This window comes from Coregonus clupeaformis, chromosome 18 (assembly GCF_020615455.1).
Source record: "Coregonus clupeaformis isolate EN_2021a chromosome 18, ASM2061545v1, whole genome shotgun sequence".
NCBI classification, from domain to species: domain Eukaryota; kingdom Metazoa; phylum Chordata; class Actinopteri; order Salmoniformes; family Salmonidae; genus Coregonus; species Coregonus clupeaformis.
In genome coordinates, this window is record NC_059209.1 from 9,333,117 (window position 1) to 9,347,896 (window position 14,780).

At 41.7% G+C, this 14,780-nt stretch overlaps 1 protein-coding gene across 3 annotated transcripts in view; it reads right to left on the bottom strand.

Moving 5' to 3' along the window:
• grid2 (glutamate receptor, ionotropic, delta 2) overlaps nucleotides 1-14,780 on the bottom strand; it is a 577,776-nt gene that overhangs the window by 246,358 nt on the left and 316,638 nt on the right. For all 3 annotated transcript variants that reach the window (XR_006004078.2, XM_041904499.2, XM_045226775.1), the window contains exon 4: nucleotides 14,095-14,300. Coding sequence is in view for 2 of the 3 variants with exons in the window: in XM_041904499.2 (XP_041760433.2) it covers nucleotides 14,095-14,300 (206 nt within the window). In the remaining variant the exon portion in view is untranslated. The remainder of the gene's footprint in view (nucleotides 1-14,094; nucleotides 14,301-14,780) is intronic.

Genomic DNA, 14,780 nt, shown 5'->3' on the forward strand with positions numbered 1-14,780 from the left:
ATTGTCACAAGCACTTCACATTTATAGAGCATGAACAGATGCGACATCCCCTTGGAGATGCAAGTTCATGATGACTTCCATTCTACACTGATCATGAACATACAGTGGATATAAAAAGTCTACACACCCCTGTTAAAATGCCAGGTTTTTGTGATGTAAAAGAATGAGACAAAGATAAATCAAGTCAGAACTTTTTCCACCTTTAATGTGACCTATAACATGAACAATTCAATTGAAAAACAAACTGAAATCTTTGAGGGGGAAAAATAAAAAATAAAAAACTCACAATAACCTGGTTGCATAAGTGTGCACACCTTTAAACTAATACTATGTTGAAGTACCTTTCGATTTTATTACAGAACTCAGTCTTTTTGGGTAGGAGTCTATTAGCATGGCACATCTTGACGTGGCAATATTTGCCCACTCTTCTTTGCAAAAGCGCTCCAAATCTGTCAAATTGCGAGGACATCTCCTGTGCACAGCCCTCTTCAGATCACCCCAGAGATGTTCAATTGGATTCAGGTCTGGGCTCTGGCTGGGCCATTCCAAAACGTTAATCTTCTTCTGGTGAAGCCATACTTTTGTGGATTTGGATGTGTGCTTTGGGTCGTTGTTGTGCTGAAAGGTGAATTTCCTCTTCATCTTCAGCTTTCTAACGGACGCCTGAAGGTTTTGTGCCAAAATTGCCTGTTATTTGGAACTGTTCATAATTCCCTCCACCCTGACTAAGGCCCCGGTTCCAGCTGAAGAAAAAGAGCCCCAAAGCATGATGCTACCACCACCATGCTTCACTGTGGGTATGGTGTTCTTTGGGTGATGTGCAGTGTTGTTTTTGCGCCAAACATACCTTTTGGAATTATGGCCAAAAAGTTCAACCTTGGTTTCATCAGACCATAACACATTTTCCCACGTGCTTTTGGGGGACTTGATGTTTGTTTTTGCAAACTTCAGCCGGGCTTGGATGTTTTTCTTTGTAAGAAAAGGCTTCCGTCTTGCCACCCTACCCCATATCCCATTCATATGAAGAATACGGGAGATTGTTGTCACATGTAGCACACAGCCAGTACTTTCCAGAAAATCCTGCCGTTCCTTTAATGTTGCTGTAGGCCTCTTGGAAGCCTCCCTGACCAGTTTTCTTCTCGTCTTTTCATAAATTTTGGAGGGACGTCCAGTTCTTGGTAATGTCTCTGTTGTGCCATATTTTCTCCACTTGATGATGACTGTCTTCACTGTGTTCCATGGTATATGTAATGCTTTGGAAATTATTTTGTACCCTTCTCCTGACTGATATCTTTCAACAATGAGATCCCTCTGATGCTTTGGAAGCTCTCTGCGGACCATGGCTTTTGCTCTGAGATGCAACTAAGAAAATGTCAGGAAAATCCTACTAGAACAGCTGAACTTTATTTGTGATTAATCAGAGTCACTTTAAATGATGGCAGGTGTGTAATGACTTCTATTTAACATGAGTTTGAATGTGATTGGTTAATTCTGAACACAGCCACATCCCCAGTTATAAGAGGGTGTGCACACTTATGCAACCAGGTTATTGTAAGGTTTTCATTTTTCATTTTTCCCCCTCAAAGATTTCAGTTTGTTTTTCAATTGAATTGTTCACATTATAGGTCACATTAACAGTGTAAAAAGTTATATCATGATTTATCTTTGTCTCATTCTTTTACATCACAAAAACCTGGCATTTTAACAGGGGTGTGTAGACTTTTTATATCCACTGTATGTTCCATTCCCAATGGCGACCCGTCATTCAGGGCAGGTGGGGCAGAGCCAGAGCCCCACCTGTTTAGCTAAATACCCCTTATTTTATTTTATTTTGCCTGTTTTGCATGTTATTTTGGCATTAATACGTCTCACATTTTAGTTTGCAAACAATGTAAAAATAATAATAATTGAGTTAATAAAGTCGCATACAAACATGGTCTCTTTTTTGCTTTCTTGAGTAAGGCAGCTCCAAAGTGCAGGTGTTTCAGCCTAGCTCAGTGCTTTCTGTGGTGGTGGGGCAGCCAGCGGAAAATACGGAGCGTAGGGGTTGGTAATGTTCTTTAGTTGCGCCATAATTGGCTCAGTGTTCTGTCAATCATGGGCACACTACGTCACCGCAATATCTACGGGTAGAGCTAGAAAATTCAAGCCCCTTGGGTGCTGCCATAGAGTCACATTAGAAGTGCCCATCCAAGAAGGCTCAAGGACATAGGCCACAGATAAGATGATGTCAAATCACGTTATATCTACCGTAGCTTTGATTGGACTGATCATGTCAACCTCATACTTTCAAAATCTTAGCAAGCTAGCAGTCATCATCATGAATCAAGTCGACAATCTACTGGCAAATCCTTTTCAATCCTTGTAATATGAAGATAAATTATGAAGAGGAATTATACATAAAACCTCTCGGTACTCATCGGCCATTGGACATAAACAAGTTGGAAATATCAAATTCAACAATGAGTGGTTGGGAAGCAATCAGTGGCTAACTGCATGCATTGCAAATCAATCACTAGCCTGCTATTCAGTGGAGTGGGTGAGTGGTCCAAGTCTGGGTTTAAGGGTCACTTTTCTAAGTATGAAAGGATAAACATTCAACACCATGGGCCACAAAAAGCTGAATACATTGGCCATGCTGTCAATTCAGCATGACTTTTACCACGTTCAAAACAACTCTAAACTCGGAACTGGGAAATCTCAGACTTCAGTGAGTTCAAGGCAACTGGGAACTCAGAAAAAAATGATCTCCGACTGGGAAAATACGTTTTGAACGGTCATCCAACTCGGAATTACAAGTGAGGAAGTCGGGCCTCTTTCTAGAGCTCCGACCTGAAGATCACTGACGTCATGATTCAACCTTGTTTTTTTCAGAAGTCCCAGTTGTCTTGGAAGCACCATGAATCCAGAAAATGCCAGAATTTGATGACAAAGTTTGATGACAAAATCCGTTTACATACACTTAGGTTGAGTCATTAAAACTCGTTTTTCAACCACTCCACAAATTTCTTGTTAACAAACTATAGTTTTGGCAAGTCGGTTAAGACATCTACTTTGTGCATGACACAAGTAATTTTTCCAACAATTGTTTACAGACAGATTATTTCACTTATAATTCACTGTATCACAATTCCAGTGGGTCAGAAGTTTACATACACTAAATTGACTGTGCCTGTAAACAGCTTGGAAAATTCTAGAAAATTATGTCATGGCTTTAGAAGCTTCTGATAGGCTAATTGACATCATTTGAGTCAATTGGAGGTGTACCTGTGGATGTATTTCAAGGCCTACCTTCAAACTCAGCGCCTCTTTGCTTGACATCATGGACAAATCTAAAGCAATCAGCCAAGACCTCAGATAAAAATGTGTAGACCTCCACAAGTTTGGTTCATCCTTGGGAGCAATTCCCAAATGCCTGAAGGTACCACATTCATCTGTACAAACAATAGTACGTAAATATAAACACCATGGGACCACGCAGCCGTCATACCGCTCAGGAAGGAGACGCGTTCTGTTCCTCTGGTCTGATGAAACAAAAATAGAATTGTTTGACCATAATGACCATCGTTATGTTTGGAGGAAAAAGGGGAACGCTTGCAAGCCGAAGAACACCATCCCAACCGTGAAGCACGGGGGTGGCAGCATCATGCTGTGGGGTTGCTTTGCTGCAGGAGGGACTGGTGCACTTCACAAAATAAATGGCATCATGAGGAAGGAAAATGATGTGGATATATTGAAGCAACATCTCAAGACATCAGTCAGGAAGTTAAAGCTTGGTCGCAAATGGGTCTTCCAAATTGACATTGACCCCAAGCATAGTTGACCCCAAGTTGTGGCAAAATTGCTTAAGGACAACAAAGTCAAGGTATTGGAGTGGCCATAACAAAGCCCTGACCTCAATCCTATAGAAAATGTGTGGGCGAACTGAAAAAGCGTGTGCGAGCAAGGATGCCTACAAACCTGACTCAGTTACACCACCTCTGTCAGGAGGAATGGGCCAAACTTGACCAAACTTATTGTGGGAAGCTTGTGGAAGGCTACCCGAAACGTTTGACCCAAGTTAAACAATTTAAAGGCAATGCTACCAAATACTAATTGAGTGTATGTAAACTTCTGACCCACTGGGAATGTGATGAAAGAAATAAAAGCTGAAATAAATCATTCTCTCTACTATTATTCGGACATTTCACATTCTTAAAATAAAGTACTAGGTTTTCCAGGAGGCCAGCTCTAGGAAGAGTCTTGGTGTTTCCAAACTACTTCCATTTAAGAATGATGGAGGCCACTGTGTTCTTGGGGAACTTGAATGCTGCAGAAATTATTTGGTACCCTTCGCCAGATCAGTTCCTCGACACAATCCTGTCTCGGAGCTCTACGGACAATTCCTTCGACCTCATGGCTTGGTTTTTGCTCTGACATGCACTGTCAACTATGGGACCTTACATAGACAGGTGTGTGCTTTTCCAAATCATGTCCAATCAATTGAATTTACCACAGGTGGACTCCAATCAAGTTGTAGAAACATCTCAAGGATGATCAATGGAAACAGGATGCACCTGAGCTCAATTTCGAGTCTCATAGCAAAGGGTCTGAATACTTATGTAAATAAGGTATTTATGTTTGATACTTTTAATACATTTGCAAAAATGTCAAAAAACCTGTTTTTGCTTTGTCATTATGGGGCATTGTGTGTAGATTGATGAGGATTTGTATTTATTTAATCAATTTTGTAATGAGGCTGTAAATAACAAAATGTGGAAAAACTCAAGTGGTCAGAATACTTTTCGAATGCACTGTACAAATTGACAAGGATTGAACAGCAGGCGTCTCTTGAGGTCCAGCTTTCTGAGTCTCCACCCATGGAAATGTCAAGTGCTCCCTGTGGTGGTTATGAAGTCTTATGAAGTCTGTAAGCAGACCACAGGCCATGTCCTGACCCCTTATTACTACACCCTATGCGACCTGTGCAGTCCACTGATATCCCATCCTACTCTCCACTCCTCCTCTCTACTCCTCCAGTTGGAATCTGAATGTTTTCACTGAGGTCTTGTTGTAATTATAAGACGAGCAGAATCCCATGTGGTATTAACAAAGCAGTAACCCCTTTCTTGTTTGAATTCCATATCATTAATGGGTCTTCCGACAGCAGCCATACTTTAAATATTGTAAGATTTTAGACAAAAGGTTAGGTATATTGTCCTCTACTTCTCTGCTATTCAAATCAGAAATCAGAACAGAAATGTATTCTACCAATCAAACGGTACAGCTGTTTTAGTAACTGCACCAACTGCTTTAATTAAAGATGCAGTAAGTAATGTCAGAAGCTAGCAGATTCATTACTTACAAACAACAGCTGCAAATTCCAATAAAACTACATCACATTTTGAAGTTGACTTTCCTTGCTTTGTCTAACAATAAAATATGTTTTGTGGGTCAGAGTGCAATATTTATTTAGTTTCATAGCACTAACGTTGGTTTGTACGTTTCTCACACTGGCTTTAGCCACGCTAGGGGGTTGCCTAGCAAGACGTGGCCCAGAGGGAGACAACATCTTCATAGAGCGCCAAATCCCCATGACTTGTGAATATGTTCGAAACAAACAGCTAACAAAAAAGTATCTAACAGAATTACTCCATTATGGCATTCACTAATCATAAACTATTTACATATAATATAAATCTATGGACATTTGTGGACAAAATTCTTACTTACTCAACCTTTAAGCTAACTTTCTACTGTCATGTACATTCCTTGGTGACACTTCCCTGGTTACCACTGCAACATTTGGTCTCACTGTGCATTAATAGCCCTACTAACTCAGTATGTTTGAAGTGACACAATTATCGTTTTCTACAGGTAAGAAGTCACAAACATATTGAAACCAGTACACAAGCACAAACACACACACTCCTTCCAATGTCATAGTTTAACACCAGAACCGCTAAAGCAGTACTTTCGACTGCTCATGAATTTACAAAAACTATTAAATTTTTAAAGTTATGCCCACCTCCGTCATTACGTTTTCCTAAATAAGTCTATATAACAAACAAACTGTTGTTGTTAAAATCTTAATAAAAAAAGCAGAACTGGAGTTATAACCAATTTTTGGAGGGCATGTCATTTTTTGAATGGTTTTCCCCCGTTGCCCCTCCATCTTACGAAAGTAGTGCCTGCTCCCCTCCTTCCCCCTACAGTTGAAGGTGTCGTGCCCAGTTGATAGTCACCCCGAAAATTAACTCAAAACTGAACCTAAACTATACCGAAACAAATTTCACACATATAACAACAGATGAAATACATGAAGTATGATGTGGGAGAAAGGGGTTAGAATGGGTAAGTTGATGAGCGAGGGGAAGAAAACTATGCATAATGATGTAATAACCAATTGTGAAAGAAGAACAGGGCGGGCCACTCTGTTGTATTGATCTATTCTAATGATTATCTCAGTCCACCAAATCCAAGCAGTCTTATCAGTCTACTCTGGCCTAGTTGGAGTACACATTGAGAGTGTGCGTACTTTACAATAGCAAGAAGACCAAGACGAATGGATGCACATGCTGCTTTAGCGTTGCTACAAAATCTGAATGAAAACGACACAGATGGTGGGGGAAGAAATGAATCATGACATCTCTGATGATTATACTTCTGATTCTGAGCCTGAACCTACACCTCCAAGGCCTAAGCTCAGAAAAGCTAGAATGGTGTGCACTGAGCAGGTGCCCGCGCCACCACCAAATGAAACGGTAAGACAGGAGAGAGGAAGGGACGGCACCGCTTGGGATAGAACAAGCCGGTGACAATGCTACAGGCTGATTATCAGCACAAAATATCATCACTGAGAGAGCAGGCCCTACATCTCAAGCAAAAAACTACATCAGCAACGCACTCACCAGCTTTCATTGTTTATGTGACATGGCCATGCTCCAACTGATGCCATTGCGTGAAGACACACACCATGTAAGCCCGATCTGACAATAATTGACAATTTTTGACTGCTGTCATATCGACATTTACATTCATTATAATGCAATTATTGCTTTTGTGCTGATTTTCACTATTTATCAAGCACACTTGGCGATTATAATGATGTTTAGGCTACTGATGTTTTTTTCTGACGTGCGTCTCAGTGGTTGGGGTAGTTTTTTAATTTTGTCATTCTAAAAATAAGCTGTTACCGCATTCCACCACATATGCTTTCTGTTTCATAGTTCTGTCAGTTTAAGGTAGAGATATTAGTTTTTTTGCATTGGATGCGTCTCAATCCACCGCTATGTCACACTTCCGCATCTTCGGTGAAAGGGGATAGAGCTAGAGTGGTGTTTGTCAGATCATGAGACATCCTGAAAATCGTTTTTCTTACAAAATAAATTGTAGCGTCCGAATAATTTGGCCTACAAACTATTATGACCACTCTTTGAGACTCTCACAAACATGATGGTGTTCTCCGTTTTGCTCTACGACTCCCCAAGCGTCTTGGGACTCGTCTGAAGCCGGTACAGCCGATCTGCCAACTTCTGTCTGTAGCATCCGAACAGTTTGGGCTACACACTAATATGACCCCTCTGTGGAAAGGTGACACTTTCACGAACACGTACATGTTTTGCTCTAGGAATCCCACAGGCCTCACAAGACTTGTCTGAAGGTCCCCCGGTACCAGTTGATCAAATGAATAGAAGTAAATATGGAGACAGTTTACTGCCAAAAAATAAGGGGTTAAATACATGTAATAAATTAAATAACAAATGTTTCCTGATCTTTCTTATATCTCTCAGATATATATATATATCAGAACAAACTTCCTTTAGATTTTTGTTTTGGGACTATCTGTTGTTCCACACTACTATATCAACCTTATTAGTTTGGATTGTGGGGCCGTTAGATCACACATTTCATCAGAAATAACTACACTCGGACTACTACACTTTTATACACTCTCTTACTAGAATACCACAGACTATCTAAACTGTAATAATAGAGCACAGAAGACAATGAGGCATTGAGGCATATATAAAAAGACGTTATTTTTTCACAACATATTTGGATGACAGCGGAATGTTCAAGAAGTCCTCTCTGGGCTGGAGGGGGATAAGCGGGAAGAGGGACCCACTGGCCGGAAAGGGGGAACCCCTTCCCTCTGAGAACATCTGCCCCCAGGGGGGACACACAAGTTAACTGAGCATAGCATACATCTGAGATTCATTATTTGAAATGCAATTGTTGTTTATAGATTTTCTTACCATGAACGTAAAAAAAAAAACTGCTTTCACAACATATTTGGACTTTAGTTTTTTTTACACTAACATGAATACAGAACTAATGCAATCAGTGAAATGGGATAACAATGTTTTGGTCAAGATTCACACCTGAGAGATGTCTGAAGTGAAAATGTAGTACACTGAGTTATGATCGCTTTAGTATGTCTGCAACACACCTGAATGGAGACAACTATATGGTCGAGAAATGAACACTGGATCCAGCAGGGGATTATTTTCTGTGGTAGCAGCTTGTATCAACTGCTTGTACCCTCTCTCGTGAAACAATGTTAAGATGGCCTTCGCTAGCTCGACCTGGACAGCAGATCCTCGTTGAATTTGCCACAGACGATGATCGGTTCAGTGCCTTTAACACTGGAACCGCTGGGCCACAAGGGACAAAATGGATCCGTTGCTATGGATACTCACACATGCAGAGGAGCGCATGGGGCAGTGCAGGGAGTGAGGGACATGCAGAGACAATCATCTTATGGATACTAATGGAGTAATTTACTATATTTCTAATTTCGGGTTGAGCAATTGGGCCCGGTTAGGGTAGGGCCTAAACATTGCGGGCATGGGTAGGGCTCGTGCTAAAATGAAATGCCAATGCTTGACTCAAGACAGAATGTATCAATGGTCGCATGTTGCTTTGTCCGTTAGCCCAGGGCTTCGGGATACAAGTTTGAATCCTTAGCACAGGGATAAAGCCCAGGGTTAACAAATGTTAGTGTGAACACGGGATACGCTAGCCAGAGCCAGGGGCTAAGGATAGCCCAGGGCTAAGAACAATGCAGTGTGAAAAGGCCAATTGTGACTTTTGACAGAAATCAGCTACTTTGACCACTTTCCCTACAACTTAGACAAAAATGTATAGGGTATGATGTCTTGGTATATTTCTCTGCTATTCAAATCTGAAATCAGAGCAGAATGATCTTCTACCAATCAAAAGCAACCGCATCAACTACATTGTATCTAAACTTTTAAAGACAACTGACATTTTTACTACTTTTTAAATGTTTTACTACTTTTCCAAGTTAGACAAAAACTTAGAGCATTTTAAATCTTAGTCTACTTCTCTAATTTTCAAATCTAAAATCATAACACTTCCACTACCACAAAAACACTTGAAAAGAGCTAAAGCAAGTCCCACAATTTTTCTTCATGAAAAATTACCATCTAGTTTAGAATGTTAAGTTGCTATAATGACCTTGTACATTGTACAAATGTGTCATGTTTCAAACAGAATGAATAAAATATTAACTTAGAGGGAAGCCCATTACTCCCTCCAATTTATCTTTCTAATTGATGAAGACGGCATCCCAACTGGCACACTACGGGCCCTGGTCATAGGTAGGCAGGATAGTGTACTATAAAGGGAATAGACTGCCATTTGGGACGCAGATAGAGGGATGTCTTTGTTCTTCCGAAAAAGGCATTAGGTGCCTGTCACAGGCTTGTGCAGATAATGGCACATTATGACGTTTCAAACAAATACAATTATAGGCTAAGCCATAAAGTTGCGACAGTATGTCTAATGGCCGTTATATCACATTACTACAATGAACCATTAGTTCTGATGGAAAAATGTCTGGCGGGTCTTGTCTTATGTCTAAGAATGTCTTAAAGGTCCAATGCAGCCATTTTATCTCAATATTAAATACTTTCTGGGTAACAACTCAGTGCCTTACTGTGATCGTTTTCAATCAAAATGGTCAAAAATAAACAAAAATAGTTTCTTAGAAAATAGCAATTTCTCAAGCAAGAATTTTGCTAGGACTGTCTGGGAGTGGTCTGAGTGGGGAGGGGAAAACTGAAAACTAGCTGTTATTGGCAGAGAGATATGGAACTCTCTTTGTTATTGGTATATCCAGTATGAAAAAAAAATACGTATGCACTCACTAACTGTAAGTCGCTCTGGATAAGAGCGTCTGCTAAATGACTAAAATGTAAATGTAAAATGTATATTAACTATCCCTGACCCGGTCTGTAATACCAACTTGTTTCAAGCAGACCACCATAGTCCCCTCCTGTACTCTTTGTTCACCCACGACTGCTTGGCCCCGCACGATTCCAACACCATCATCAAGTTTGCCAGTACAACAACTTCTCCTTTAACGTCAGCAAGACAAAGGAGCTGATTGTGGACTCCAGGAAATGGAGGAGCGAGCACGCCCTCATCCACATCAAAGGGGCTATAGTGGAGTGGGTCGAGAGCTTTAAGTTCCTCAGTGTACACATCACTAAGGAATTATTGTCAAAGGCTCCAGCCACCCAAGCCATGGACTGTTCTCTCTGCTACCGCACAGCAAGTGGTACCAGTGCAACAAGTCTGGAACAGCTTCTACCCCCAAGCCATAAGACTGCTAAACAAGACTGCTAAATAACTCATAAAATGGCTAACCAGACTACCTGCATTGACCCTTTTTTGCGCTAACTCTCTTGCACTGACTCGATGCACACACTGGATTCTCACACATACTTACACTGACACCCCAACAAACACATACACACACACACACACACACACTACATATGCCCAAACACACATAATATGCGTACACATGCATACTGAGGCCACACACACATTTACACATACCTACTCTCACACTTTCACACTCCCCACATATTCTGCTGCTACTGTCTATTATCTATCCTGTTGCATAGTCACTTTACCCCTACCTACACTACCAGTCAAAAGTTTGGACACACCTACTCATTCAAGGGTTTTTCTTTATTTTTTACTATTTTTTTGCATTGTAGAATAATAGTGAAGACATCAAAACTATGAAATAACACAAATGGAATCATGTAGTAACCAAAAAAGTATTAATGGAGGAGGAGGTGTGATATAGTGGGGGTGCTTTGCTGGTGACACTGTCTGTGATTTATTTAGAATTCAAGGCACACTTAACCAGCATGGCTACCACAGCACTCTGCAGCTATACGCCATCCTATCTGGTTGGGGCTTAGTGGAACTATCATTTGTTTTTCCAACAGGACAATGACCCAACATACCTCCAGGCTGTGTAAGGGCTATTTTACCAAGAAGGAGAGTGATGGAGTGCTGCATCAGATGACCTGGCCTCCACAATCCCCCCGACCTCAACCATATTGAGATGGTTTGGGATGAGTCGGACCGCAGAGTGAAGGAAAAGCAGCCAACAAGTGCTCAGCATATGTGGGAAGTCATTCAAGACTGTTGGAAAAGCATTCCAGGTGAAGCTGGTTGAGAGAATGCCAAGCGTGTGCAAAGCTGTCATCAAGGCAAAGGGTGGCTATTTGAAGAATCTCAAATATAAAATATATTTTGATTAACACCATATGTTTGGTTACTACATAATTCCATTTGTGTTATTTCATAGTATTGATGTCTTCACTATTATTCTACACTGCAAAAAAATAGTAAAAATAAAGAAAAACCCTTGAATGAGTAGGTGTGTCCAAACTTTTGACTGGTACTGTATATGTACATAGCTCCCTCATTTACCTCGTACCCCTGCACATCGACTCGGTACTGGTACTCCCTGTATATAGCCATGCTATTTTGACTCGTTACTGTTATTTGTCACTCACTGTGTATTTATTCCTCGTGTCACTATTTCTATTTTTCATCTTTAACTTTGTATTGTTGGAAAAGGACTAGTAAGTAAGCACTTCACTGCTAAGCCGAAACCACACAGAGAGACAATAGAGTAGAGAGCATCCATTCACATACATTGTGTAGCGTATGCCGACTTTATTGCCATGAGGATCCATAATAAACAGTTGTATTTGTTATGTTCGCTATGTAGCCCTTGTGAATTATTTTTGTGTGTTCCTTTTGACTCAGCCGTACCTGCCTCCTGTTATGTTGGCTCATGAACGTGAGGAGAGTTGTAGCTAGTACACCCTAGCAGATTAGAAAGAATTTAGTTAGTCTCATTCTTTCTACATAACAGTGTTCTCTCTTGAACCGAGTTCCTCGAGTTCCCCAGCCGTAGCCTCTCCCTAGGCTGTATGCCTGTGCTCGAAATCAACAACGGTAGGCATAAAGTTATTTTTTATTTTTTTCAAATCTGTATTATTGGCACTGGCAGCTAAACTTAACACTAAATAGACACTTTTTACTATACATGTCACAATTTCAGACGTAACAATGCACAGTCTATTTTCTGGCAATGTATCAGTTCACTTTACCAGCATTGCTTCACGTAGACGCAAGAAAAAATATACTTTCTTTCTAATTTGAAGCACATGACGCCGTTGACGCTCGCGGCCCGTCTGTTTTCTCTCATTCACTACCATGCCTTCTACACGCTCGTTCACGCACGTAAAAAAAATGCCTTTAGTTTGATTTGGGCTTTAGTCAACCCCTGTTGTTTACAAAGCATGTGACAAACAACATTTGATTTGATTTGATTCCAGGCGGTCTTTTCAAATAGCTCTTACACTAAAAGAGCATTATCATAATGTTCACAATTTCTCAGTATTATTCCAACCTCATACTGTGGAAATATACACTCAGTGGCCAGTTTATTACACCCCATTCATGAAAATGGTTAGCTCCTACAGACAGTGAGTCACGTGGCCGTGGCTTGCTATATAAAGCAGGCAGACAGGCATTGAGGCATTCAGTTTATAGTTCGATTGAATGTTCGAATGGGCAAAACGAGTGACCTAAGCGACTTTGAGCGTGGTATGATCGTCGGTAACAGGCGCGCCGGTTCCAGTATCTCAGAAAAGGCCGGCCTCCTGGGCTTTTCACGCACAACAGTGTCTAGGATTTACCGGGAATGGTTCGACAAACAAAAAACATCCAGTCAGCGGCAGTCCTGTGGACAAAAACAGCTCGTTGATGAAAGGTCGAAGGAAAATGGCAAGAATCATGCAAGCTAACAGGCGGGCCACAAACAAGCAAATAACAGGGCAGTAGAACGGTGTTGTGCAGAACGGCATTTCGGAACGCACAACTCGTTGGTCCTTGTCACGGATGGGCTATTGCAGCAGACGACCACACCGGGTTCCACTCCTATCAGCTAAAAACAAGAAGCAGTTCCAGTGGACACGCGATCACCAACACTGGACAATTGAGGAGTAGAAAAACATAGCCTGATCCGATGAATCCCGGTTCCTGTTGCGTCTTGCTGATGGCAGAGTCAGGATTTGGCGTAAGCAGCATGAGTCTATGGCTCCATCCTGCCTGGTGTCAACGGTACAGGCTGGTGGTGGTGGTGTAATGGTGTAGGAAATGTTTTCCTGGCACACATGAGGTCCCTTGATACCAATTGAGCAATGTTTCCATGCCCTGAAGAATTCAGGCTGTTCTGGAGGCAAACGGGGGTCCGACCCGGTACTAGATGGGTGTATCTAATAAAACATAGGAAAATCACGTTTTTGCCTGCACTAGGACTTTAACTCTAATGTCTTATGAATAAAGGGAATAAGGAAGCCCCATAGAGAACCATCGTGTCTCCTAAGTGCTTATCAGTGGACAATTAGTTGTGTATTAGCAGCTACTTAGCACTTATTGATCATATGTAAAATAAAATAAAAATGTAAATGTAAACATAGCTAATTTGGGGATAATTATTAGACCCAGTGTTTTAAGCAGTGATTGTCTCCATGAGGTATATGAGTGGGAATGTGGAAGAGGGAAAGTAAGTTGTAGTAGCGTGGAAAAGTTTAGGTCCTATGTGTAACAGGGGTCATTGTGCCTCCTTAACAGTATAGCTTCCTTCCTCATGATCCCGCACTGGACCTCGATCTTGGATCCTCTGCCTCGCAAATACACGTGAGTGTGTGTGCAGGCATTGGGAATGCATGTGCACCCCTGTGTGTGTGGACTTGTGTGTGTGTGTACCTCAGTGATGAAGGCCTTTGCGGTGGCAGGGCTCATGAAGAGCACGGCCCGGCGCAGCGTGTCCCGGTAGCGGTGGAGCTCCTCCACCCTCATGGTCCGGAACATGCTGGTAATCATCATGTTGATGTTGGACTCCACCTTCTGCAGCGACACGTCCATGCCCTGCTGAGACGTCTTGTCCAGGAAGTCCTGGATCCCACGGATATCTATATGGAAAGAGGGAGGGATGGGCGGAGAGGAAGGAGGGGGATAGAGAGATAGGGGGAGGGTGTCAAGAGGTGAGGTGTATGTGGGGTGGAAGTCAGGCGCAGGACACCGAGGCTCAGTCCAACAGAGTTTACTCAAATAATCCAACAAGGAAACGGTAAACAACCTGCCTCGAAAAACACAGAGGCGAGCATTACGCAAAAAGCGTAAAACACTAAAACAGAAAACAAGAAACGAAACACGCAGCACTACGACAGGCGAACAACAACACACAATCCTACTAAGCAAACAGACAGAACTTATAGGACAGGTGATCAATAAACAATTGGACACAGGTGTGACAGACAGACAAAAGCAATCACACACAGAACAAAGATCGGTGGCAGCTAGTACTCCGGGGACGGCGACCGCCGACGCCTGCTCGTACAAGGAGGAGGAGCAGCCTCGGCAGAATCCGTGACAGAGGGGAGGTGGGGATG